General features: G+C 38.5%; 1 protein-coding gene and 1 non-coding gene across 16 annotated transcripts in view; both read left to right on the top strand.

Moving 5' to 3' along the window:
• LOC114050208 (ubiquitin-associated protein 2-like) overlaps window positions 1-26,287 on the top strand; it is a 45,048-nt gene that overhangs the window by 5,039 nt on the left and 13,722 nt on the right. For 11 of the 15 annotated variants that reach the window (XM_027871854.1, XM_027871852.1, XM_027871849.1 and 8 more), the window contains exons 3-19: window positions 1,016-1,093; window positions 2,082-2,192; window positions 5,397-5,565; window positions 6,245-6,340; window positions 6,724-6,769; window positions 7,365-7,477; window positions 9,162-9,221; window positions 11,396-11,448; window positions 13,065-13,150; window positions 14,616-14,787; window positions 17,643-17,844; window positions 18,399-18,676; window positions 19,772-19,944; window positions 21,986-22,175; window positions 22,902-22,956; window positions 24,410-24,584; window positions 25,078-25,150. In XM_027871854.1, the coding sequence (XP_027727655.1) occupies window positions 1,016-1,093; window positions 2,082-2,192; window positions 5,397-5,565; window positions 6,245-6,340; window positions 6,724-6,769; window positions 7,365-7,477; window positions 9,162-9,221; window positions 11,396-11,448; window positions 13,065-13,150; window positions 14,616-14,787; window positions 17,643-17,844; window positions 18,399-18,676; window positions 19,772-19,944; window positions 21,986-22,175; window positions 22,902-22,956; window positions 24,410-24,584; window positions 25,078-25,150 (2,130 nt within the window). The remainder of the gene's footprint in view (window positions 1-1,015; window positions 1,094-2,081; window positions 2,193-5,396; window positions 5,566-6,244; window positions 6,341-6,723; window positions 6,770-7,364; window positions 7,478-9,161; window positions 9,222-11,395; window positions 11,449-13,064; window positions 13,151-14,615; window positions 14,788-17,642; window positions 17,845-18,398; window positions 18,677-19,771; window positions 19,945-21,985; window positions 22,176-22,901; window positions 22,957-24,409; window positions 24,585-25,077; window positions 25,151-26,287) is intronic. The other 4 variants (XM_027871857.1, XM_027871856.1, XM_027871855.1 and 1 more) reach the window with 1 other exon arrangement.
• LOC114050269 lies at window positions 22,473-22,613 on the top strand. Its single transcript, XR_003569974.1, has one exon. It is a non-coding gene; the product is annotated as a small nucleolar RNA SNORA58 (small nucleolar RNA).

Raw genomic sequence — 26,287 nt, 5'->3', positions numbered from 1 at the left:
CCAAACTTTGTAGGTTCTTTTGAAGGTTGATGTAGATCTATTTTTTATAGCCAATTGGTTGTTGATTGGTCCCTATTGTGAGTAAATAATTCATATTTGGTTATTAATGTGAATAAATGAATTGTATTCCATTATTTGGTGGGGGGAGACTTTTGCTCAGAGAGACTTCCCTTTACTTTTTCTTTTTCACAACTATTCTCAGGATTGTTCCCAGCAAATGGAGTCTGGTGCCCATTAAGTTTGTTATCAAGCAAGTCGTCATGGTCCTAAGTACCTTATATTCTTGTAATGGTCATTCAGTAGGAAGATTGTTTCTATCCTCAGGCCATACCTGCTGTTCTTAAGATATTTCTAGCCTTAGAAGCAAAAAGGCAACCTTGGAAATTGGGTGGGCTTTTCTAATAAAAATTACAATTGAGCATACATTTAGAATTGTGACCAAGTCACTTTGAGTGTAGCATTTTGGAAACTTTTGCTGCTAAGGGGAAAACTCTGCTAAACATAAGCAGCTTCCTCTTTTTAGTGAAATGACTGGATATTATAAGAACTGTATTAATGGCTACTTCTCCCTCTTTAAGTCCTCTATTCAGTGTTCACTGCTGCTTCAATGTCAGCATGAACAGAATGAGCACTAAAATTCAGAAGACTTGGAATTGAATGCTAAATCTTAATCCTGCTACTTTTTTTTTATGTCTCTGGACAGGCCAGTTAACATTTCTGAGCCACAGTTTGCTTATCTGTAAAATGGGGATAATAATACCTGCCCTATCTACCTTAGAGGGTCGTTATGAGGATCAAATGAAATAGCATGAAATGTATATGTGAAAATACCTTGTAAACTGTAAAGTACTGTCAGATGGTCTTAGAGCCCTTGGTGCCCTATCATTTGTAAGGGGAAAAGGAATTTCTAAAGGAAAAGGAAAGAGATTTGAAATTATTTTGCACAGCACTGTCCTCACTGTTTCTCATTGTACTCTCCTGATCATACTTTCCTGATTTCCATCTCAACTCATAGGCTACTGCAGAACAGATAAGACTTGCACAGATGATATCGGACCACAATGATGCTGACTTTGAGGAGAAGGTGAAGCAAGTGAGTATACCGATTTATTGTTTTGTTTTGTTTTGTTTTTAAGGGGAGGGTGATGGGTGGAAGTATTGCTATCAAGTAACCATACATGCCTCCTGCATAGCTCAAGATGCTGACTCTTCCAGGGACATTGGAAGGATTATGTCATTTATACATGTTTATAGCCTGAAATGTCACTGACCTTAGCCAAGAAACAAGTTTTCCCCCTAGTCTGAATTTCTTTCTTACTCCTTTGGGCAGGTATATTCTGTATTGTATTGTATACTGACCTTTATTTTCCAGTTAATTGTTGAATAAATGTTGATGTATATTCCATATCAACTTCAAACTATTGTGGCACTTCTTATATTTTTGCACATACAAAGATATATAGTACATTTAAATGGGGCAGTAGGTGGCACATTGGATAGAACACCAGACCTGGAATCGGATGATCAAAGTTCAAATATGGTTGCATTCTTAACTAGTTGTGTGACCCCAGACAGATCACTTAACCTATCTCTTGCCTTAGTTTACCCATCCATGAAATGGCAATAATAGCTATTTCCCAAAAATTGTTGTGAGGATAAAATATTTGTGAAGTGCTTTGCAACTTTAAAGTGCCATATAAATACTAGTGATGATGATGATGATGATACCAATACCAATGATGCCAATGGCCCTAAAGTGCCAGATTCAATGGGCTCTGTCATATACTGTCTTTCACTAATAAATGTGTGTTGAGGATTTGTTCTCTATTTGGTACCGAGTTGGTTTTAAGCTAGTATAGATAAACTCCTATGTACAACCATAATAGCCAACCTGGTATTGATGATATTTTGCTTTTAGATACAGAACCTCAAAATGTTATTTAGTTTGCTTTTCAAGGTACTTATTTTCTCTTTGTTCCATCTCTCTTTTTCCTTGATTCCTCCCCTTCTCCTGCCCCGCAATTTTCTTTTTATGAGAGATACAAACTGGCTCATGGTGATTATAGTCTTTCTCTTTGCAGCTGATTGATATCACAGGCAAGAACCAGGATGAATGTGTGATTGCATTGCATGACTGCAATGGAGATGTCAATAGAGCTATCAATGTGCTGCTGGAGGGGAACCCGGATACGGTAGGGTGCTTAGCTTATGATATTGTAGTATTGGGTGCCATTGGAAGATATGATCCCTGCATAATACCAAATGGGGTTGCATACTTTCAATAAAGCATTATCCTCCCAGATAGTAGGGAACTTTCTTGGAAGTTTGTTTGCAGCAGATTACAGCCATATTAAAAGGTGGCAAAAGATTAATTATGTGTGTGTGTAGTATATGGTGTGTCCTTTATTTTAACCAGTTAGCCCTCCTTTAAGGAGATAACACTGGTAGGTAAACAGATAAAATGTGTCTTTTCTGCTTTGCTCAGTATAAATTGTAATTCATTCTAGGCTAGTGACTATTTTCAAGGCTATATTTGAATTGTAAGAGGCAGCATTTGATACTCTTAGTTATTAATTATGAGACTGGATTGGTCATTTTCATTGCTGAAGAGTCAAAGTCACAATCTTTGCACCATTCTAAACTCAGTACATTCCCATAAACATTGACTGAGGATCACACAGTGCTGTTTCATCTTTTGAACCTATTTCTAATGAAGAAAGAGGTACAGTAAGTTTTGTAGCTTTCCTGACCTTATCTTGGTAATGAGGGAAGGACAAATATTTAGCATAAAATGAGAAATTCTCTTAATTTTTCTTAAGCAAAAGACTTATAAGAACAAAAATATCCAGTGAAGACACTACTCCCACCCCTTCCCTCCCTGCTTTTTTTCTTCTCAAAGTGTTTGTGAATAATGGTTAATTTTGAAGGAGTTTGAATTTTAAGGCCATGAGTTTACGAGATTTTTATGAAGATGAGGGCCTTTGGCTTGAGGTCCCAGATATGAATTATGGTATGCTTTTTAACCCACGCCATCTTTTTCACACATCTGTCTTAGCACTTCTAACCTTCCATAATCATGCAAGGGAAGACCGAAGCTAGGGAATTAGGCCATAGATTCATCACTACTTCATGAAATCAGTGGGAAACAAGATAATTTTGCAGTGATTTTGAATTTGGTTGGATAGTTGAGATCCAAACAGATTAACGTGATGTTGAGAAAATTGTAGCAACCCTTTATTTTATAGGACCTATGTGTAGATGTCAGCAGTGATGACACTGCCATCAAGTAAAGAGGAGGGAGGTGATACTTCTGTTATGGTCTTCTCTTTTCCCCTTTAATATCAGCAGAAAATCCAGTGGTCATTCATTACTGTTGTTTTGTTTTACTTGAATCTAATTTCCAGTGTTCTAAAGGTTCTTGTAACAATGAAGCAATTTAACCATGGGCAATTACTGATCCATTGAAGCTACCCTGAACATAAAATGACTCACTTGTTGTAATGTGCTGTCCGGGGAGGTAACTTGGATTGGAAGATGAGATGACACTTAGGAACTATGGATGGAACATTTGTTCTTGAAAGGACACTTTTTATTTTAATAGTTTAGTTAATTGCTGAGGATCATGGCCATTGTTGTTTGGTTCAATGGAATGATTGGGGAGCTATCTCCTGACTATCTTGGGTTATGAAATGGAACCTTTGCCTGCCCAGCTATTTTAAAGTATTTGTCTGTGACTGATTTTGAATATGTAGTATTACTATGTGAACTAGGATGTGTTGAATTTGAGGTTTTTAATATCTCTAAGAAGTTTACTTTATCTGAGGTTTATGTTTACAAAATCATTTAGCTGATTTTCTGAGCTGTAAGTCTTTTCTTCAAATCTAAATTTCATTCTTTGAGAAAATTCCTAAGGGCAGCTAGGTGGCACAGTGGATAGAGCTCCAGCCTTGGAGTCAGGAGAACCTGAGTTCAAATCTGGCCTTAGACACTTGACACTTACTAACTGTGTGATCTTGGGCAAGTCACTTAACCTCAATTGCCTCACCAAAAAGCACAAAAAAAAAAAAGGAGAAAATTCCTTTGACTATAAACTAGAGGTTGAATTAGTGTCCTTAGCTGAGGAAAAAGAAAAGTGAATAAACTATTTATACCCTTGGCCCAAGCAATTCCATGGTTGGGCATTTACTTGAAAGAAATCAAAACTGGGGGCAGTTAGGTGACACAGTGGATAGAGCACTGGCCCTGAAGTCAGGAGGACCTGAGTTAAAATCCGGCCTCAGACTTAACACTTACTAGCTGTGTGACTCTGGGCAAGTCACTTAACACCAATTGCCTAAAATAAAATAAAATAAATCACAGATAAAACAAAGATCCAATGTATTCCAAAATATTCAGGTTGGTTTTTTTTTTTTAAGTGAAGAATTGGAAGCAGTGGGTATCCATTGATTGGCGAAATTGCCAAATAAACTGCAGTAAATATATAACAAAAGATTATTGTACAGAAAGGAATGACAATTATGAGGAATCGAGAGAAGCTTGGGCAGATTTGTGTGAAATAAGCAGAACCAAAAGAATATATACAGTTTCTGCAACTATGTAAATGTTTGAACTCTACAGTTTATTTAAGTTAAAAAACTTTAAATCATTAAAAAACTAATAATGGGCCTTTAGAACAAATAATGAAATATATTTCCCCCTCTTCTTGAGAGGTGGGTTCTACAAAGGTAGAATGTTATATATGTCATCAGGCACAGTCTCTGAATCAGGAATTTTTGCTTCAATTTTTCTTTGTTGTAAGGAAAATTGAGTAACAACCAATGGGAAAGAGAAGTATTTCCAGAAATGACTGATAATGAGAACAAGAGACATCAATAAAACTTATTTTAAAAATTGTATTAGTAGTCTAAAAAGCAAAACAAAATAAACATTTTCTCAAGTTAAGCATTTAGTCTCCTTTTTGTTTCAGTTGGTTAGAATAGGATATTTGATCTTTTGGAGGGATATACTAACTCAAAAACAATTGATGCTCAATTCAAAATAAACAGATATGAGAGAGAAGGACAAGTAAGGTCTCTTGGTTGATCATCCAAGCATTGTAGATGGACACATCTTGAAAATGGTCTTGGACATGGTCTTAGCTGATTGGGAACTATAGATGCTTCACCTATAGGAAGAACTATACTTAAGGATTATTGGCCTGTAACTTGACATTTTTTTAACTTTGTTTACGGTTTTCGTCTGTGTGGAGGATGATATGTGGGGGAATACGTAGAACTTGAAATTGAGAAAAGAAGATGAGAAAATGCTTAGCCTTCTCAGGCATAGTCTAAGATATCTTATGAATAGTCTGTGCCTTGCAGACTAGTAACTTCTCCCCCCCCCACCTTTTTTTTAAGCATTCCTGGGAAATGGTTGGGAAAAAGAAGGGAGTCTCCGGACAGAAGGATGGCGGACAGATGGAATCCAATGAGGAAGGCAAAGAGAATCGAGACCGAGATAGGGATTATAGCAGGCGACGTGGTGGACCACCAAGGCGGGGAAGAGGCGCCAGTCGTGGACGAGAGTGTATGCATGTGGTTTTATTAAAACCTACTGAGTTACCAAGGCAGCATGGTATAGTGGATAGAGGGCTGGACTTGGAGTCAGGAAAACCTGAGTCCAGTACCTGCCTCTTACATTTAGTAGTCATGGAACAACGAGCAAGTCATGTAACCTCTTTAAACCTTGGTTTCCTAATCTGTAAAATGGAGAGAATACCTTTTACCTATAAAACCTATCTCATTAGGTTGTGAGGATCAAATAAGTTAATGTATATAAAATGCTTTGCAAACCTTAATAATTAATGTCAATTACTATTAAGAGATTTAGTCTTTAGGAACATAGCAGTGTCCTCCAAGGGGAGGATTCAAGTCTTAAACCACTCCTCCTTTCTCCTAATCACCTTCCCTTTTATGAAGATCTTTGTCTCCCTTGCATAAATTCTTTTCTATCTGTGCTGCCAAATTCTCCTGTGACCATCCCATAAATACTTGTAGTAATGATTTAATCCACATGTGGGTTAAATCCCGGTGGGATTGGGTACGATTTTTTGTTTCTAGCCAGTGTAAATCTGTAAAACTACCCACCTTTCTCCAAATACCCTAGAAATTAAGATTGTTTTCATATTCTAGTTAATCCTCTCTTATGCTGAATATGTCCTGTTGACCCTGTTGTGATTACTTGTTTGTGCATCTTTATATTTTAGTTCGAGGTCAGGAAAATGGACTGGATGGTGCTAAGACTGGAGGCCCATCTGGAAGAGGCACAGAAAGAGGCCGAAGGGGCCGTGGACGAGGCAGAGGTGAGCATCTTGCTAGGTTGGGGGGCAAGAAATTTATTTTGCAGAGATTTTTTTTTTTCAAAGGAGTTGAGATGAGATCTCCTTGCCATCATTTTTGAAGTTCTTTGCAAGAACTGAGGGTTGTTGTTTTGGGTGAGGGATACAATCAAAGCAGTTTTTTGTAGTGGGTATTAATGTACTTAAATGAGTATGTAATAGATTAGACAGGAGAGGAGATCTTTGTCATTAGTAATGACTGACTCGTATTAACTGATCCTCTTCGTGAAATTGTAGAGAGAGCATTTTATTAAACTATCCACTCAGCATCTGTTTTTCCAAGGCTGCCTCAGTAAGTTTTATGACGTGAGTATATGTTTTAAAACTTTTTCTCGTTTTATTTCTAGGTGGCTCTGGTAGGAGGGGAGGACGATTTTCTGCCCAAGGCATGGGGTAAGTTTCATTGACTACAAGTTTAGAAAATAAATTATCTTCTTTCCTTTTAGGTGTTGCCATACTGATTAAGATATGGTAATATCTTAAAGCAATTAAATATATACTGTCCCGTTCTAGATTAGACTAGTAATTGAAGAAATCCCAAAATAAGACCAAAAGATATTCCTTCCTAGTTATACCCCAAATCCCACACAGAAGATTCCTGAGATGAATAAGAGGAAGGGCATGTGATCTGCTACTTCTTTGCTTTATACAGTGGTTGCTGCTTGGGTTGTCTCTTGTAATCCTGCTTGGCAGCTTCACTTGAATGCGGATGTTTGCTACTTTTATCTGAAATCCCATAGGAGTTTTGTGATGGATAGTGCTATATTAGTTTAAATAGGCAGTAAGTGTGAAGTTGAGGCTTTACTATGAAACATTGCAGGCCAGTGAGAAAACAACAGACAGCAAGTGGGTTTTGTGAAGCGGGGCCATTCTGTGCAGGACTTGGGGACAGTAGGGTTCAAGAGTCTCACTGTCTTCATTATAGTGCTATTTGGTGGAAGTTCTTAGAGACTGGAGAATCTTTTAAGTCTTGTTTCCTCTCTTTTAGAACCTTTAACCCAGCTGATTATGCAGAACCAACCAACACCGATGAAAACTATGGCAATAATAGTGGCAATACGTGGAACAATACTGGCAGTTTTGAGCCAGATGATGGGACGAGTGAGTTAACCTTTATATGTTATATTCCCAAATCCCTTTGGGAATCTGGGGTACTAATCTTTTTGGGTAACAGAGACATGTAGAAAAAATATTTTGGGATGAGTGATAGGATTGGTTCTAGAATTCACCATTTAGATTTCTAAAATGAATTAGAGTATTCATTGGGACTTCTGTTCTTGGAGAAGAGTGAAGGGCCTATTTAAACTACTGTCTACCGAAGAGGAGATGACCCTAATCCAAAGCTCTCTACTGCCAGTTTGCTTTCTAGTAACAAGGTTGAAAACCGCCTCACTCCTTTCTCCATCAGGGAGTCTGATAGAGGTAGTCAGGCAAGGAAGAGGTCCTCAGCACTCCCAGTTCTCTTCTGCAGATGCTCTTGGGTGGTGGAGCATTATGGGGCTTTACCCAGGGTACATGTATATTCTTCTGAGCCAGCTTTGGTACCTGCCTGCAGAGTGGATGTGAATGTAAAAGCAGATGCTAAGTTGGTGTGGCACTAACAAAATGTGTTTTTGTTTTATTTTGTTTTTGAAGGGAGTGAGTGTGTGTGTGTGTATGTATGCGTGCGTGCGCGCGCCCGCGCGTGCGCCTGTGTGTCTTGTTTTAAATATAATCTGGGCTCCTTGTTCTCCCTGAGTTCCTTCCACTTTTGAAGGTATCCTTTGCCTGGTTGAGCAGTTGTTTAACATCAGGAACCCCGGCTGTTATCATTTTTCTAGTCATGAGGGATGTTTGGATTCTAGCACCTTGAAAAACCACAAATTCATTACTATCCACTTCAGATCTAGGTGGAGATAATATCTAAAGTTTTGGGGGCTTCTTGGCCTGAACTAAAGTTCTTATCCAAAAGATATTCCCTTAATTTTTCTTTGCTCTTTCCGTGTACTGAACTGCTGTCTCCTGAGTCCACTCTACCCCATTGAACGGAGGCTAAAGTTGTTATTGGCCAGATAGATACCTTGAATTCCCCTTATGTCTGACCATTCTGCCATCAAATGTCCTGTTCCTATTTTAACTCCATGTTGTAGAGTAGACAACTCTTGGGTAGCCAGCTCTTCATTCATCTGGGTTCTTTGGGAGGTAGAGGTGTCTGGTCTGGGTCTTTTTAATATGAATGTTGAAGTTAATGTTTTTGAACATTAGTTTGATATTTAGCCCCATTGGTCTTAATCTGTCTTGATTGACAGAGCTAAGGGCAGGCTTATAGGAATTTGCTTTCAGTTAGAAAGAGGAATTAAATTCAGGATCCTAGCCTTAGATTGTAAACAGTAAATATATCTTCAACAAGAAACTGGCTGATTGAGGACTATTTTCCTATATGCTAAAGTGGGAAAGTGGGGGGGCTGATTTGGGATACTAGAGTTTGAGATCTTATGATTTTTGACTGAATGAAATTGTGTGTGATATACCATCAATCATCCTGTTATTGTTAAAGCTTCAGGTATAGGTTCATACATTTCCATCATTGTTAATTCATGATATGAACATACTCTCATGCATGATCCATTTTTGTGTTTCCATATAAGCAACTTCCAACATCTTTTCTTAATTTAAAATTAGGGGAAAAAAATCTACCCCCAAATATCCACAGGTACAGTAGGAGTTGTGTACTGGGGGCAAACGTTCTCATTCATAAGCAAAATTTCACTGGTTGTTTTTTCTTTTCTTTTCTTTTTTGTTTCAGGACTTGATTTCATGGGGGTTGAGGGGTCAAATTATCCCCGAAAATTTGAGACTGCTCCTGGTATGATACATCCAGGCGCCTAACTGCCCCGGATATTATTTTTATAGCTTTTTATAAACTGAAATATCTGTGGATATGTCATTCTTATATCTTGCTGTTTCCGTCTGTCTGTCTCTCAGATTTTTTTAATTTAGTGAATATTTGATGTTTGCTTTCTGTGTTTTCTGTTGATTGGAAGGAAGTGATAATTCTTTGTCATCAAAAGCATTTCAGCTCCCACTGTTCCTTAGTCCTCTCTACACAGTTCTATTCTAAACCCACCCTCAGCTATCACTTTGCAGCTCATATGAAGCAATATCAGTCAGGTTCCTGTATTCTTCCCTCCCCACCAAAGTCACCAGGAAATTTCCTGCTAGCTAGTCTTTTGGCTTGACCCAGGTTGGAATAGAAATTTGCAGGAGAAGGAAGAGGAGGAAGGAAGGAGAAAATTGTGTTTCCAGAGGGAGAATATGATATAGTTTACTGCTTGAGTAGATTAGAGTTGGATCTCTGCTCAGATTGAAGAATGTCTGGTCTCCTATTGGAGAGTTTTAAGATGTTGCTGAAAAAAATCATTGTGCCAAACATCTTCTTGTTGAAAGTAACAAATTTTTTATTATGTTGATATTGAGTTGGAAGTTGCAAGTGTCACATAAATACTTTGCTTCAGAGACTAAAATAAATGTGAGCCTACAGGCTTTATTTCTCTCTTGGTTCCATCAAGAATCATTCTCTTTTGTGAGAAATCTAACTCTGTTGTGTAAGTTAGGGAGGTGCTCTGAGAATTGGCCTTGGAAAGAGTGAGAGAGGGAGTTCATCCTTCTCTTAACCAGGCAGGTACCATATGATTGTTTAGTTGCCAAAGAAAGTCTTAAGAGTAGAGCAGTGTTCACCTAATTTTTTAATACCCTCACACTGCCCCAAAATCTTACGAGAGTAGATTGAAGTAGAAGATGATAGAAATATATAGAACTAGAGATGAGGGATATTCTATATCTATATTCTATGGAATGGATCTTCTTGTGCTTCAGTCTTTTCTCCCATAGACCCCATTACCCCAAACTGTAGTAGACTAGAGTTTGTTTTTTTAAATTAGACAAAGATAGGGTGAGTCTTAGGGAGGCATCAGTATATGAAATGGAGCCAGAGATTCCCAGGTTAAACTGAGAGAAAAACAATCAGAACCAACAAATAAAGTCTTTTTGCCATATACCTGTTTACCTTCTCTCCAACCCTCTTCCGTACTCAATAGATAAACCTGTTGCAATTGAAGGAGTTAGAGGTTGTGTCCTTTAGTCCTGCCTTTGGTGTTATATACCTTTCCGCAGTGTGGATTTTGAGAGGGATCAGATCTTTTATTTTTAGTATCTAGTTGAGCCAATCATGTCCTTACCTTGAAATTAAGTAAATGGCAGGTAATAATTGCTCATGTTTCTATAGGATTTTAAAGTTAGCACAGCTTTTTTCCTCACATTACACTGTGAGGGAGATCATCTGAAGTAATATCCCCATTTTACAGATGAGGAAACTGAAACTTCATCAAGGTCATGTGACCATGGTGTCACAGTAAGTTTTGGAACCAGGATATAAACTCGGGTCTCTTCTGACTCCCAAGTCTGGCCCATTTTACTACAGTACCCTACCTTCTACTTCACTGCTCTAGATTTAGATTCCCATCCTTCCTTCACTGCTTTGTCATCAACCATCATCAAAACCATTTTTTACTGAGTCCATCTGTGCTGTTAAATCAGTGTTGCCATCTCTCTTCAGATCACCTGGTTTTTTGGTTTTTTTTTTTTATCCCAGTTAAGTAAGCTTAGTTGCATGCTCTTGCTTATGTTTTCTGTTACCATCCTACTGTATGACCTAGTAATTTCCACCAGGCCAGAGGGCTGAGTGCTATAAAGGATGTTGCCCTGTGGGAGGTGGGGTGGATAGTTGGTTTTTTTGTGGCTGGTGCTGAACTGATTGTAAAAGGCCGTGTTGATGAGTATGAAGCCATAACCCTAGTAAAATCTTATGTTCAGAGATGTCTCTTTGGGAGGGTTTGGGCCATGATTTTGTGCTTGGCAATCTTTTCTGACTACTAGATCCCTATCAGTTTTTTGCCTGAAAAACATTTTAGAGTTGTTTCTGAAGTATGTCTTACCTCATAGTGTTTTAGGTCTCTTCTCAATTCTTTGCTTTGCTTCTAGGTGCATGGAGGACTGCAACAGAGGAATGGGGTACAGAAGATTGGAATGAAGATGTAAGCGCTCCCAAAAGTCTTCTTAAACTGAATTCTCAGGGGTAGAAGTTGACCAGACCTCCACTTACCATTAATGGTCTAAATCAGGTCTTAGCAACCTGTGGATAACTGTGGGGTGTTGACCCGTGAACATATCAAGTGGCATGTAAAGACATCTTCAGGGATAAGTAAGATTGAAGGAAGCCACTTGGGTGGGGTTGGGCGAGGAGCCTATACAGATATAGGTTCTATCACATAACTATACCTTGGAACTATATATACATGCCTGGCTATGGCAGTTTACTGTAAGACATACTGCCAGGAAAGTGACAAGTCCTGGGGATTATGTTAGAAACAGAACTCTGGTGGTATTAACTTATGTAACAACTGCCGAGACCCAGCATAACCAACACTTTATAGTCACTTTAAGCACTTACTCCCTGTATAACTCCATAAGAGGCTGTGTGTGAGATGCAAAGGAAGTAGAAGGGTGGATGATAATGAATCCTTACCCTCAAGTGTATAATGTAGTTGATCTTATGGTCCCTTTCATTTTGTGTTTAATGTTGCTAGACTCCATTAGCATATCCCTTCCCCACTTGCAATTATGTAAAGTTACATGTAAAAGAAGATCTCTAGGATGGCTTAGGTAAATGCTACCTGAGTTGAAATAACTATATCCCTGCTCTGAACTGAAATTTTCATGCTTTGAACCTCAGGGTTGATTTCTAAGAATGAGTCCCTGTTTTGTTGGCAATTTTTCCTTATGTTCCAATTCTTTGTGAAGTCTTCACTATGGATGACTGAATGACCAAGGAAATGACAGTGTCAAATACCATCCTTAATACTAGTTGCCAGGCCTGAAGTATTTTCTCCAAGGCATATTGAACATCAGATAGTGACTGTCACCCGAGCAGATTGGCTGAACATTTAAGTAAATTCTCCTATGTCTTCCAGAAGCTTGGAACATTGGTTCAATCATATTGAAAAAAGGATTTCTACCCCTTTGATTAAATTTTATTAAATCTACTATTTTTAAAAGAAATTCTCATAATGATAAAAGCCAAATTCTTCAATTGTAGACACTGTTCTTTTACTTGTTTGGCTTTATGGAGGGGTCAGTGTGATACAGTGAAAAGAGTGTTGGGTTTAGAGTCAAAAGGACCTGAGTTTGAATCCCAGTTCTGCTGTTTACTCTCTGTGTGGCTTCACCTCTCACTTTATCTCTCAGTCCCAGTTTCATCTTCTGTTGGATTAGATGTACCTCTATCCCCCTTACCCCTTGAAACTCTAAATCTATGATCCTGTGAACCTTTGATCATTTATTCTGTTGGGTTCCCCGACTTCACGTTTATTATGAATAAAATCACAGTCTGTATATGTGTATGTATATGTGTGTGTGTGTGTGTGTGTATGTGTATGTGTATGGATGAGGCATGTCTGTCTAATCTGTTCTCCCTAATTCCAGACCAGAGTACCTCAAATCTATTGAAGAAATAAGTTGTTTGGTTTATCAAGGGTGTAGACAGCACAGGGTTCTTTTTTTTTTTTTGAGGCTAAATTATTCTTTCCATGCATCTCATTGAATACAGCCTACTTGGAATTGGTAGTGACTCATTCCTTTATCTCTGTTCCAGCTTTCTGAGACCAAGATCTTCACTGCCTCTAATGTGTCTTCAGTGCCCCTGCCTGCAGAAAATGTGACAATCACTGCTGGTCAGAGGTAAGAAAATTGTATAATAAACTTTGTCTTAGTATGTCTGAGGTGACTATGGGGATGAATTTTGAATAAGTCTCTATTTTTTCCTATACTTTTAGGAACCTCTAATAAGCAGTTTTAAGTGATTGTTATATTAGTCCTATAAGCCAAAATCACTCACTTTTGTTAAGATGTAAACTCTAGCCTTAGATTCACCTCAATTCTCTGATAAATGTCTCTTTACTGTCTTCTTACATAACTATCCTGTTCTCTGTGCCTTTGTACAGGTTGACTGCAAGGAATATTCTCCTTCTTCACATACGCCTTTTGGAATCCATAACTCTCCCTTTAAAGCTTAGCTTATTTACTACCTTTTACACATGGCCTTTCCTATTTTTCCCACGTGTTAGTGCTTCTGATTTTTTTTTTTTTTTGGAAACTGCTTTTAGTCCAGTTTAACTTCAGTGTTCCTGGCCCATAAACCTAATTTCTTGCAAAGTAAATACCTTACTGGGATTCAGGTGAAGATCCACTTCTGAATTCTGAAAATTCAGTAGGATATCTACTTAATTTACAATGCTGATTTTTATCTAGTCAGTCTTTGTGTGTGTGTGTGTAGGGGGGGCAGTCGGGGTTAAGTGACTTGCTCAGGGTCACAAAGCTAGTAAGTGTGAAGTGTCTGAGGCCAGATTTGAACTCGGGTCCTCCTGACTCCAAGGCTGGAGCTCTATCCACTGTGCCATATAGCTGCCCCTTTGGTCAGTCTAATAGGATTTAGGCCCCTCTTGGATATTGAATGACCGTTGTCATTCCCTATCCTCCAGAATAGCCAAGGTCAAACCATCAGATTCTGAGGGGCATTTCTGTTCAGCAGTCCTCATTGTTTCTTGAACCAATCCTGTCAGCTATTGGATTTGGTGTTCTTTTTTTCCATTTGTAATGGCTATCCAGTGATGATGACAAATGTAGGATATTAGTAATGATGTTATCAGAAATGGCTTTCAAAGTGGTATAAAATTTAGTTTTTGAAAGAATCTCTCTTAAAATGCTTTGTATTAAATGCATGTTTTAGATTTTTATACATTGTTGATGAGACATATTCAAATTTCAAACTTACAGGTGAAGTTCCTGAATTTTAGCAAATTCAGCCCTAATTATCAAGTTACTATATCAAGCCAAGACTTAAGCTACTAAATTATCAAATTCATGCTAAAACAAAGCTTTAGAAAACCTTTGCATTCATTATACCTGGCATATTAGTAGTATTCTTTCAAACTGCCACTTGGATATAGTTATATTTATGTTTACTTAGTATACTGGTTGCTGAGGGCTGCCTCTATATTGTTGGATTCCACATAGAAGAAGAAAAACTTCGGGTTTTGTCATCTAATTTGCCTCTCAGCACTTGTGATGCTATAACTGAATCAAAGTTATTAGGGGGTGCTTGGAAGAACCATTGTTCTTCAAATACTATTCCTCTCTTTGCTAGGATCGACCTTGCTGTGTTACTAGGGAAGACACCTTCTTCAATGGAGAATGAGTCAACCAATATGGATCCATCTCAGGCTCCTTCCCTGGCCCAGCCTTTGGTGTTCAGTAACTCAAAGCAGAGCACCATATCGCAGCCTGCATCAGGAAGCACCTTCTCCCATCACAGCATGGTAAGTAGGGGAAAATCTTCACCAATTCCTGCTCCATCCCCTTCAAGAAGTAGTCAGAAGCTAAAAAGTTTTTAGTCTGTTTTTCTGTGACTCGAGTATAGAAATGGTGGAATAGAACTAGCTATAGGAAAAAAGTTGGTGTCTGGTCAAATAGGGTCCTGTAATAAGTTTGAATGAGTTAACACAGTATTAGATAACTTCAAGAAGGAGAAAGAGGTTGCTTCAAATCAAATTGTGAACACTTTTTTTTCTAGTTTATGAGGTTGACAATATTACAATGTTTGATAGGCAACAATCTTTCTTTTTTCATGATGGAGGCAGAAATTGCATTGTTACCATAAACCAAACCCTTCAACAAAAAAACTGTACCACGTGACTTGGTTCCAAAATCCACGGTAGTTAAATTGAGCCAAAATATGATGCGTTGTGCTAGACAGAGGCTGAAGCAGGTACTATTCTTGTTAAGTTCATCACATCTTGAGACAAAAATGATTCTGGAAGTCTTAATCCAGAAGAGAATTAAGATTTAGAGAGTCTTCGTGTTGAAAGGTACCTTGGAAATCATCTAGTTTATCAACTTCATTTTATAGGTGATTAGATGGAAGCAAAGTTTAATGAATTGCCCAAGGTCAAAAAGCTAGTTAATAGAGCTAGGGCTAGAGTCTTAATTCTTCTGATCCCTAGTACTCTTTCCAGAATGGAAGTAGACTGTTACAAAAGGGTATTTAGGAGGGAGAAGATGGTATCCTGGACCATGGTTGAGTATCTTATTCAAAATCAAATTAGCTAGTCCTTCTTAATCTTGTTCCCACACACTAAACCTTAGTATAATGAAGCCTCGGACTTGCTAGAGCTGTGAAATTTGGTTGGAGCCTGAACCCTGCTGCATGTGGAATTAAGACTGTTTTACATTCTGATCCTAAAGGGCTTAGGTTTCTTGTTGCCAAAGATACGATGCTAGAGAAATGCCTAATAGTATTAACCTATGATATTTCCCATTACTGCAACTTCACCTTCATACCCTACATGTTGCATGTTTTGTGTTAGGTTAAGGATTTGCTTGATTCCTTCCCTTGTTCAGGTTATGAAATATTTTTACATATTGCTTCATGCTGCATAACCTCCTCGAGAGAAGAACTATAAGTTTAATTCATAATTGGATTATCAATTCCTTGAGGTCAACAGGTGGTATGGTATGAGGGTTAGATCTGGAGTCAGAAGAAATCCTGGCATTACTTCTTACTGTCTATATGTTTGACCTGGGGCAACTTGCTTCAGTTCTTTGGACCTAATTTTCCTCATCTGTAAAATGAGGGGGTTGAACTAAATAAATCCATTCCAGCTCGAAATCTCTGATTTTATCTATTATTATTTTATATTTCCAGGACCTCATGTAATGAAGGGCTCAAATATTGATTGAATTAAATTGATTTTTTTTCCTGGGCAATCAGTCATTTTATTAATAATGCTAGCATTTTATTAATAAAAGAGGTCAGTGGCACTTTTTTAAAAAAATTATTTATTTTTGGTTTTCAACATTCACTTCCATAAGATTTTGAGTTTCAAATTTTTTCCCTCTCCCCACTCCCCAAAATGGCATGCAATCTGATATAGGCTCTACTTATACATTCCTATTAAGCATATTTTCCCATTAATCGTGATGTAAAGAACAATTAAAACTAATGGGAGGAACCATGAGAATGAAGCAATAAAACAAAACAACAAAGGAAAAGGAGAGCAAATAGTATGCTTCCATCTGCATTCAGACTCCATAGTTCTTTCTCTGGATGTGGATAGCATTTTCCACTGTGAGTCTTTTGGAGTTAATTAAATTGATTTCTTATAAATTATGTTTCAGTATTGGTTTGTTTTAAAAATCACTTTAGAATTCTAGTATTTTCACTTAATTGTGATATGTCATGTTGGATAATGAAATATTATGAAGCATTTGTCTAGTACAGGGGTGGGGCACTCATGACCTCAAGGCCACAGGTTCTCCACTCCTGGTCAAGTACCTTGTACTAGAAAAGTTCTTTATAATTCATTAGAGATATGAGATTGTCACCTGTAATCCTGAAACTTTCACTCGAATTCCTGTAATTTATTTTCTTGCTATTCCTGGTAGAGATAGAGATAGAATAAGAGAAATTGTACCTGAGCTGCAGTCTTATAAATTCTAGGTGTGAGGAAGACTGCTGGCATTATGATGTGGTGGATAAGTGCTAAAGGAAGATTGGGATAAATTCCCTTCTTTGCAGATTTTCTAGAACAAATGAGACAGCTTGATTGATCTGGAATGGGTTTGAGGTAGCTTTATCTGGGCATAATCATTAGGCTAGTTCTTTCATCCACAAATTGGTGACATGGAAACAATAAATTCAGCAGTATAAGCTTGGACAGCTGATAGGACTTGGACTGAGTCATCTTTTCTGTTTTTAAAACTCAGATAAGGCATAAACCTGCTACTGAAGCCATAAGATTTGACTTATCCAGTGTAGGGTTTGTGAAAGCCTTTTGGCTTTGTCTCTTCATCTCATCTACTTATGGGCAGAGAGGAGAAACTCCCAAGGTGTCCTTTGGCTTCTTGTGGAAAAGCTAGAAGTGGAAATGAGTCTTGCTTTATTGGCTAAAATGATATTTTGGGTTATCTATGTTTCAATTATTTGTGGTTTTCTTGTCCCTCATTGTCATGGATAATCAAGTTAGTTGTTTTATAAAAACAGCCATTGACATTTTTCCCTGCAGGAGGTATGAAGGTATAATATAGGCTTGACTCACCTGGCCTATGTCACTCTAAGCTAGTAATTCCATTTGAATTCCTTAGTGAAATTCTGTGATTCTGTCTTGATCTGCAGGTGAGCATGCTAGGAAAGGGGTTTGGTGATGTCGGCGAAGCTAAAGGTGGTAGCACCACAGGCTCCCAATTCTTGGAGCAGTTCAAGACAGCCCAGGCTTTGGCCCAGTTGGCAGCTCAGCACTCTCAGTCGGGTGGGAGCACCACCACTTCCTCTTGGGACATGGGCTCTACAACACAATCCCCATCGCTGGTGCAGTATGGTAAGGGAAGACAGGAGGTCAGAGTCCTTATTGTTGGAATGTTGCTGCTAGTGGGTAGGTAGAGATGTATGGTGGGGTGATGAAAGGGGCAGCCAAATGACTCATTTCCCACATTAGCTTCCCCTGGCCGGATAAGTTGAGCCCAGGCAGTTGGGGAATCACAGGAATTTATGAGGCTATAAATCTTAATTCTTATCTGATTGAATGGGTTCCTATATCCTGGTCTGGAGACCCTGCATTGACCAGGAGATTTCACAAAGTTTCTTCTGGTTCACCTGGGTTGATTGTGAAAAGCAGATATTTCCAACTTTGGAGAGTTCAGAACCAGGGGTATGACTTGACAAAAGAGTCAGCCCCAAGGAGCTTCTCTGTTTATATCTCTGCCCTGGAATGGTGATAGTGTCAATCAGAAGGAAGCCAGCCTCTTGGTCTGCATTGAGAGAGTACTGATATCCCTTAGGCACAATCTAGGACTTTAGACCAGAGTTTTCTCATAGTTCATTCTGTACCCTTTGCTTGGTCTCATACATATACATCTGTTTTTCTCCAAACAGATTTGAAGAACCCAACAGATTCAGCAGTCCACAGCCCATTCACAAAACGCCAGGCCTTCACCCCATCTTCAGCCATGATGGAGGTGTTCCTGCAGGAAAAGCCACCTGCAGTGACCACCTCTACAACTGCACCTCCGGCCCCTTCCTCTCCATTGCCGAGCAAGTCCACCTCAGCTCCACAGATGTCCCCGGGATCTTCAGACAACCAGTCCTCCAGCCCCCAGCCGGCTCAGCAGAAACTGAAGCAGCAAAAGAAAAAGGCCTCCTTGACTTCGAAGGTACCTGATCTCTTGGTACTTTGGACTGTGGGACCTGGCATAGTTTTATGAGGGCCTGTCAAGATAGATACAGGCAGTAACTTAAGGCAAGTCATGTTCAAGGTCATAGGGGAGTTAGTTACACCCCTAACTTGTTGCCTTCATTTGATAATTTTTATCAATATTTTTTACATCGCCTTTATTTCCCAATGCATCTTCCCTCCCTCTCCTCTTCCTTTCTCAGAGAGCCATCCTTTCTAACTGAGAAAAATAATTGAGCAAAATGCTCAACACATCAAAAAATTCTGAAATTAAATGCAGTACTCGATAACCATGGTCTCTAACTCTGCAAAGAAGAGAGGGAATGGCATTCTTTTATCTCTAATTAGGAGCCAAGCTTGGTTATCATCATTTTCCAGCATTCACTTTGGAGTTCCTCCATTTACAATATTATAATCCTTGTGTACATTATTTTTCTGATTCTGTTCGCTTTATTTTGTATTTCTTATAAAGCTTCCTAAAATTATCAGTATTCTTCATATTCCTTGCTTATTAACAGCACAGTAATACTTGATTATATTTGTGTACTCTAATTTATTTAGCCATTCCCCAGTTGATAAGCATCTACTTTTTACAGTTTTTTGACAATATAAAAAGTGCTTATTTTAGTATTTTGGTTTATATTGAGTGGTGGGAGCTACCTGGGGGTGTAGTGAAGAGAACGCTGGAATAAAGAATCAGAAAGATTTGAGTTTAAATCTGGTCTCAGACAGTACTTGGGCAAATTACTTAATCTCTGAAAGCCTCAGTTTCCTCATCTGAAAAATGGGGATAATAATAGTATCGCCCTCACAGGATTATGGTTAGGATCAAATGAGATTAACACTTAAAGAGCTATGTAAACATATTAGCTATTATCATCTTCATTTTTATCCTTGGATGAAAGAAAGAGTGGACCGATTTACAGTTACATATCTATTTAGTTTAGTAACAGCTACATACATTTAGTATGTGACTGTGAAATCTTCAAAAGTTATAGAGTAGTTTAACTTTATGAACCTGTTGAAAGGTTTCATTAAAACTCACACCTTCCTTCCTATTGTCTCCTTTCTACAGATTCCTGCTCTGGCAGTGGAGATGCCTGGCTCAGCGGATATCTCAGGGCTAAACCTGCAGTTTGGGGCATTACAGTTTGGGTCAGAGCCTGTCCTCTCAGAGTATGAGTCCACTCCTACCACGAGCGCCTCGTCAAGTCAGACTCCAAGCAGTCTCTATACGAGCACTGCAAGGTACAAGTCAGAGCTGCCTGCTTTTCTGTGGTTTAGGTTTATGTCACTTTAAGACTCCAAAACTAGCCTAAATCTGTTTCAGGTAGGGGAGATGTTGAAGGTAGATTTTTTTTTTCAGATCTTAGAATTGCATTTTAATTGTTGATGTTCTTATGTTTAGTGTTCCTTTAAATCAACACTATCAGGGTCGTGTCATTTTTTAAGGGAGTAGTAATTAATATATGCCTTTTTGACTCCTCTGGTAAATCTTCAGACTTAATGCAGATGATGTAAGTGTAGGCTTCAACACATCTGAAAAACTTGCTGTCATTGGCTTTTTGGAGGCAGCTGGTGGTGCAAGGGATAGAACCCTGCACCTGGAATCATGAAGACCTGAGTTCAAATCCAGACTCAAGACACTTGCTGTGTGACCCTGGGCAAATCCCTTTGTTTGCCTCTGTTTCCTCAGCTGTAATGAAATCTGTATAACACCACCTACCTTGCAGGGTTGTTGTGAGGACCAAATGAGATAATATTTGTAAAAGATTCTTACTTAGTACAGTGCCTCTTGGATAGTGTTATATAAATGCTTATTCTCTTCCCCACTTAAGTGGTATTTTAAGTGTGTGTATTGGGAGGGGGCTAATGTAAGGTACATGGTAAGTATGGGTAGGTGTGAGTACAGTTGCATAATGTAAGTGACATAAAAGATGTGAATAGAGAGATCTGGAAAAAGAGTTGGGTCATATTGTTAGAGTGAGGGATGACTAATGAATAGCTGTAGGTTCTTTTTTGGCTTTTTTTCCGTGGCTCCCAAGGTTAGGATATGTAACAGAAAACCTTGGAGTTACATGATCTTGTCCACCTGTAGCCATTCACTCCACAGGTGTGAAAAGACTCCCTTTCAAAGTAATTAACAATAACTTGCCTATTAAACTTTGAAGGCTTAAAGAGAGGAATGAAGTTGAATAAAATATTGGGCAGTATGAGAGAATGAAACTAGATCATCTCAAGGAAACCTTTTCATTGACCCTCGTAGTTATATTAGTAAATGTTTGTTGAATTAACGCAGTTCCCAAGAATTGGTCCTGAGGTTAAATTTGCTTAAGTTGAATAATAGAGAGTGAATACGATGCTTAGGACTCAAAATGTAAATATTCATTGGGCTGCCCATACTATGAATATAGCACTATTCCCATTCATATTCGTGGCTTTTTTTTTTCTCCTAAAATGGGAGAAAATTAAAGATCCGGAATAGCTGATCCTCCTGAAGGAGTGGAGAGGCAAAATAGATATTTTATCTCTCTCTGGTTACTTAGCTATTGGAGAACAGGAAGTGGTTTGATATCGAAAGTGCTGCTGCTTGGCAGAATTAGGACCAAATGGGTATAAATAAGAGGGAGGTAAATTTCAACTGGATGACTACTTGTCAGGGAATTTACAAACCTGATATAGACTGTAGTACTTTACAGGTTGGTGTTGTAGTTGATGGAATGGATTTAAACTCAGATCATAGCTATGTGATCTAGCTATGTGATGCTGGACAAGTCACTTACCCTCTATTAGCTTCAATTTCCTCATTTGTAAAATAAAGATAATAATAGCACTTACCTTGTATAGTTATAAAGATCACATGGGATAATATGTGTAATTTTGCAAACCACAAAATGCTGTATAAATACTACCTATTACAGATATTCAGTGTTGAATGTTGTAGAGGTTCCTACATGGATTTGGAGTTTGAACTCTTGACATTTAAGGTCCCTCCTATTTAGTTTTACATTTGGCGAATCCTTTGTGCCTTCTAATCAAAGTTGGCAGTCAGGTTTTCTGAACTATATTGTTGCCTGTGCCACTGGTATTATGGGCGCATGTTGTATCCTGAAAGTTGCCAGGAGGAAATGGTAGAGATTCAGACTTGGTAACTTGGTGTTACAGGATTTCTGTATGGGGATTGAGTTAGACCTATAGCCTAGTAGGGCCTTTCCTGAAAACCCTTGTTTATTAGTAAGCTTGACCTATTCCTCACATGATTGTGTGTTTCTCTGTTCATCCCACATAGTGAGTCTTCATCCACAATTTCATCCAACCAGAGTCAGGAGTCTGGCTACCAGAGCGGCCCAATTCAGTCGACAACCTATACCTCCCAAAACAGTGCTCAGGGCCCGCTCTATGAACAGAGATCCACACAGACTCGGCGGTACCCCAACTCCATCTCCTCGTCTCCCCAGAAGGACCTGACTCAGGCAAAGGTAGGTTGTTTAGCAGCCCCTGGTAGGTGGTTGGGAGAACACGAGGACAAAATCCTTGGTTCAACATTTCACCTTGCTACAAATGCTGCAGAGGGTCCTTGGGGAGCACCTGGGCAGAGGCAGGAAAGGAGAGCACATTGCTGCGATTGGGCCAAGCCCAGCTGACTGGTCTCTTGGCACCAAGGAATCATTCTCCCTGGAAGAATAAATGTAAAGATCCCAGCTGATGGAGCAGGGTTTGTGTCTAGTCCAGGGCCTGCCCCATCTCATTGGGATATCTGATTGCTAGAGTGCTAGGTGCATACCAGTAGACCTCATCTGGCTTTGCCTCGTGGCCAGTTGAGGGGGACAGCGTATGCAAGAGGAAATGTGGAGTGATTGCCAGATCTACAGGCTGCCAAATTAATGGCTTGGCTGGACTGCATTACTTCCATAGACATTCCCCCTAAGGATCACGGTCTGGTTCTGTGAGTCTTTCCAGCATCTTTTTAGGGCTCTGGCCTTCCTTAGTAGATAGGGGGTCATCACTTGCTGTACCCTAATGCACATACATCTTCCCTTCTAAGACTCCCACAAATTCCTTTATCTGGGTGTGGGGAGTGTTAATCCTTTGATTAACCTGTAAATTTCCCCTGAATTCTGGAAGAGAAGGCTTGCTGGTAGAGGCTGAGCTTGGGCAAATGCTAACCTGCCCTCCCTCACTTGAGTCTCTATTTCTTGCTCCAGAATGGCTTCAGCTCCGTGCAGGCCACACAGTTACAGAACACACAATCTGTTGAAGGTGAGTGTTCTTCAGTTTTCTCTCTAATTAAAGGTGTTTTGTTTTATGAACTTTCTAGTATCTGTATAATCAGCATTTCTCAAACTCGATTCCACAAAGTTATTGGAAAGATGTCCGTGAAAAAGAAAGTTATATTCGCAGGCAGGCACAGCAAATCAAACAACCCATCTGCTTTGCTCTCTGTTAGTTGTATACAGTATGTATATGCTCCATAATTATAGAAAACCATTAGATAGGATGAAGAACATTGGGATCAAAAGGATCAAGTTTCTGTTCATGTAGAATCAGATTTTAAGCATATCCAGTAGTACCATGTAATACATGTAATACATAATGAGTTGATTATTGGTTTTAGCAGAAGGAATTTAAAAGATTAGAATGTATTTCTATTAATGGTTTTTTTAAAACTATGTGCAAAAAAAAATGTGATTAGACAAGATTAAAGAATTTGAAGGGAGAAGAAAGTGAAGGTGTCTAAGAGGGACAGTAAAAACAAATATTCACAAACCCAGTTCAGATATAAAAGAAATATACATATGACAGCTGTATTCAATTTGTGCTTATGGTGATTCTGACACACAATGTATTAATGATACAAAATTTATAAAAATAGCTCTGACAAAGTTGTAAAGGCATTTATTGATCAACAAACTGCAGTAAAAATTATAAAACTCTTTTTCGAAGTGGAAATGTGATGAATCAAAATAATCTCTATCTCCCCACTCCCAGATTTTTGTTTATATAAAATAAATGAGGAAATAAAGATTTAATTATCTTTATAGGGTAAGCTATTAAATCTGTCCAATATTCTCATTTACAAAACACCAGTAGGTAAAGGCTGTATATACCCTTTGCACTAAAGCAGTTTGTAATGCTGATAGATTTAGAACAACATGTGAATCAAAGGTTTTTAAAAGTCGACATCATTTGATAATAGTTACAGATATTTACAAATATTTTAAAATTTTTACTGGAGGGGTTCTAAGTAAGTCTTTTAAAAGTGAAAGGTTCTTCCATTGTAAAACATCTGCAAACAGTTGCCTTAGATGATAAATTATAGTCTACTGAAGAGAATTCTGAGCCAACAACTGGGAGAGAGTTATAGTCTTACCTCTGTTCTGACTTACTGATCTTAGCAAATCTTAAACATCCCTTTGCTTTAGTTTCTTTGTTTGGAATGGATATCATGATTTCCCCCTTCCCTTATGAAAATGAGATGGAAAATTATTTTTTAAATGAAATGAAAATAATAACTTCAAATATTTGGGTTTTTTGTAAAGAAAATCAATTCTATAGAAATCAAAGTAGACTTAATAATTACTTATTATAATAAGTAATTAATAATTTTACTTGCTTATAGGTGATGCAACTTTGAATAGTGGTCACATCTTTACTCTTTCCCTGCAGGGCTTCTAAAATTGTAATTTCCCTTTCCTTTCCCCTTTCTTTTTAGGTGCTACTGGCCCTGCGGTGAAATCTGACTCACCCTCTGCTCCCAGCATCCCCCCTCTCAATGACACGGTATCTGCAGCTTCCTTGCTGACCACAGCCAATCAGCATTCATCTGCATTGGGTGGCTTGAGCCACAGTGAGGAGCTTCCAAATACTACCACCACCCAACACAGCAGGTGAGTAAATGGGGATGCTACTGGTCATTGTAGCCCTCTGGGGTCCTTGCTGATACTTAACAGAAGGTCTACCTGAGTGGCATATGGAGTACTTGATTTGAAGTCAAGAAGGGTTTCAAATTCTGCCTCAAACATCTACTAGCAGAATGATCTTGTTAAGCTTAAATGAATAGTCTATGTGAAACGTTTTGTAAATCTTAAAATTCTATGAATCGTTGATTGTTGCTGTTGTTATTATTATTAGCAAAGGTTGCTATAGCCCTGGCTTTGCTATAATCAGATGACTTAAGAACTTTGGAGGCAAAAAGGAATTTCCTTCATTTTCCAGCAACCACTTGTTTTACTGATCATTTCAAATAGAGTGATTGCCTTCTGGTCCTTTGGTTCCCCACCCACCCCCTTTTTTCATGACTCCTTGCCTGATTTAGCATCCCAAGAAGAAAGAGATGGCTGAGGTCCTTTGACTGAAAATACTTTCTCTGTATCTTTCTAGCACATTATCTACACAACAGAATACACTTTCGTCATCATCATCTTCTGGGCGCACTTCAACATCAACTCTTTTGGTGAGTATAAGTTGATGTTGCAGCTCGGATACAAGACTTCCTTCTATTTACTACCTCTCCACAGGAAACTTCATTCCCCACTTCTACTCACTTATTTTGTGACCCTGAATCAAGTCATTTAACTCCTTTGTAAAATAAACATGGTTAAACAAAAAACCACCAAGATTTGAGATGAATTTGGTGTGAGTGTATGTATAAATGTGCTTTCCAAATTCCTTGATTTAAAAAGGTTTCTCCAGGGTAAATAACAAATTTGCAAATTTTCTTAAGAATTTAGGAGATTACAGTGAAAATTTGACTACAAGAGGATAGAGGTGACAGGGTGATGGCAAGTGAAGTGAGGGGTGAGAGAGTAGACCCTGCTAGTAATGGAGTGGTGCGACCAATCATTTGAACCTCAGCAGTGGACATTCACAAGTCAGTATTGTAGTTGTTGAGTCATTTCAGTAGTGTCTGACTCTTCGTCACCCCATTTGGGAATTTCTTGGCAAAGATACTGGAGTGGTTTGCCATTTCCTTCTCCAACTTATTTTATAGATGAGGAAACTGAGGCAAACAGAGTTAAGTGGCTCGAGCAGAGTCACAGAGCTAGTAAGTCTGAGGCTGGATTTGAAGTCTGGGAGAGGAGTCTAACTGACTTCAAACCCAGTTCTTTATCCACTACACCACCTAGCTGTTGTAGTAAAGTTGTTCTAACAACTTGGCTCCTGAAAGTTTCAAAAGCATTTTTTTTTGATTGAACCTGTATTTATTGGTATAGGGAACTTCCTATACCAGTTCAGTTTGACATCTTTTCTTCAACTTAGAGAGTTGCCTGAGGCCCTCAGCGGTTAAGTCATTAAGTCATAGATTCAGAGGTAGAAGATACCTGAGAGACCATCTATGACCTTATGAGTCATTGCAGCCTTGAGTGGTTCCCAGCCATTATATAATGCCTTCCTTTTCTCTTGGTCTGGCATATGCATTACATCTGTATCTGAACTGTTAAAATGGAGGCCAAACTTGGAGCTTTTGACAACAGAATTTCTTTTTTTTTTTTAAAATTTTTATTAATTTATTTTGATTTATCAGCAATTACTTCCATAAGCTTTTGAGTTTAAAATTTTTCTCCCCCTCCCTCCCCAAGATGGCGCACAA

This window comes from Vombatus ursinus, unplaced genomic scaffold, assembly GCF_900497805.2.
Source record: "Vombatus ursinus unplaced genomic scaffold, bare-nosed wombat genome assembly UNPS02014798.1, whole genome shotgun sequence".
Taxonomy (NCBI): domain Eukaryota; kingdom Metazoa; phylum Chordata; class Mammalia; order Diprotodontia; family Vombatidae; genus Vombatus; species Vombatus ursinus.
Note: the sequence above shows the minus strand (reverse complement) of the source record. Positions and strands in the feature narration are given on the sequence as shown.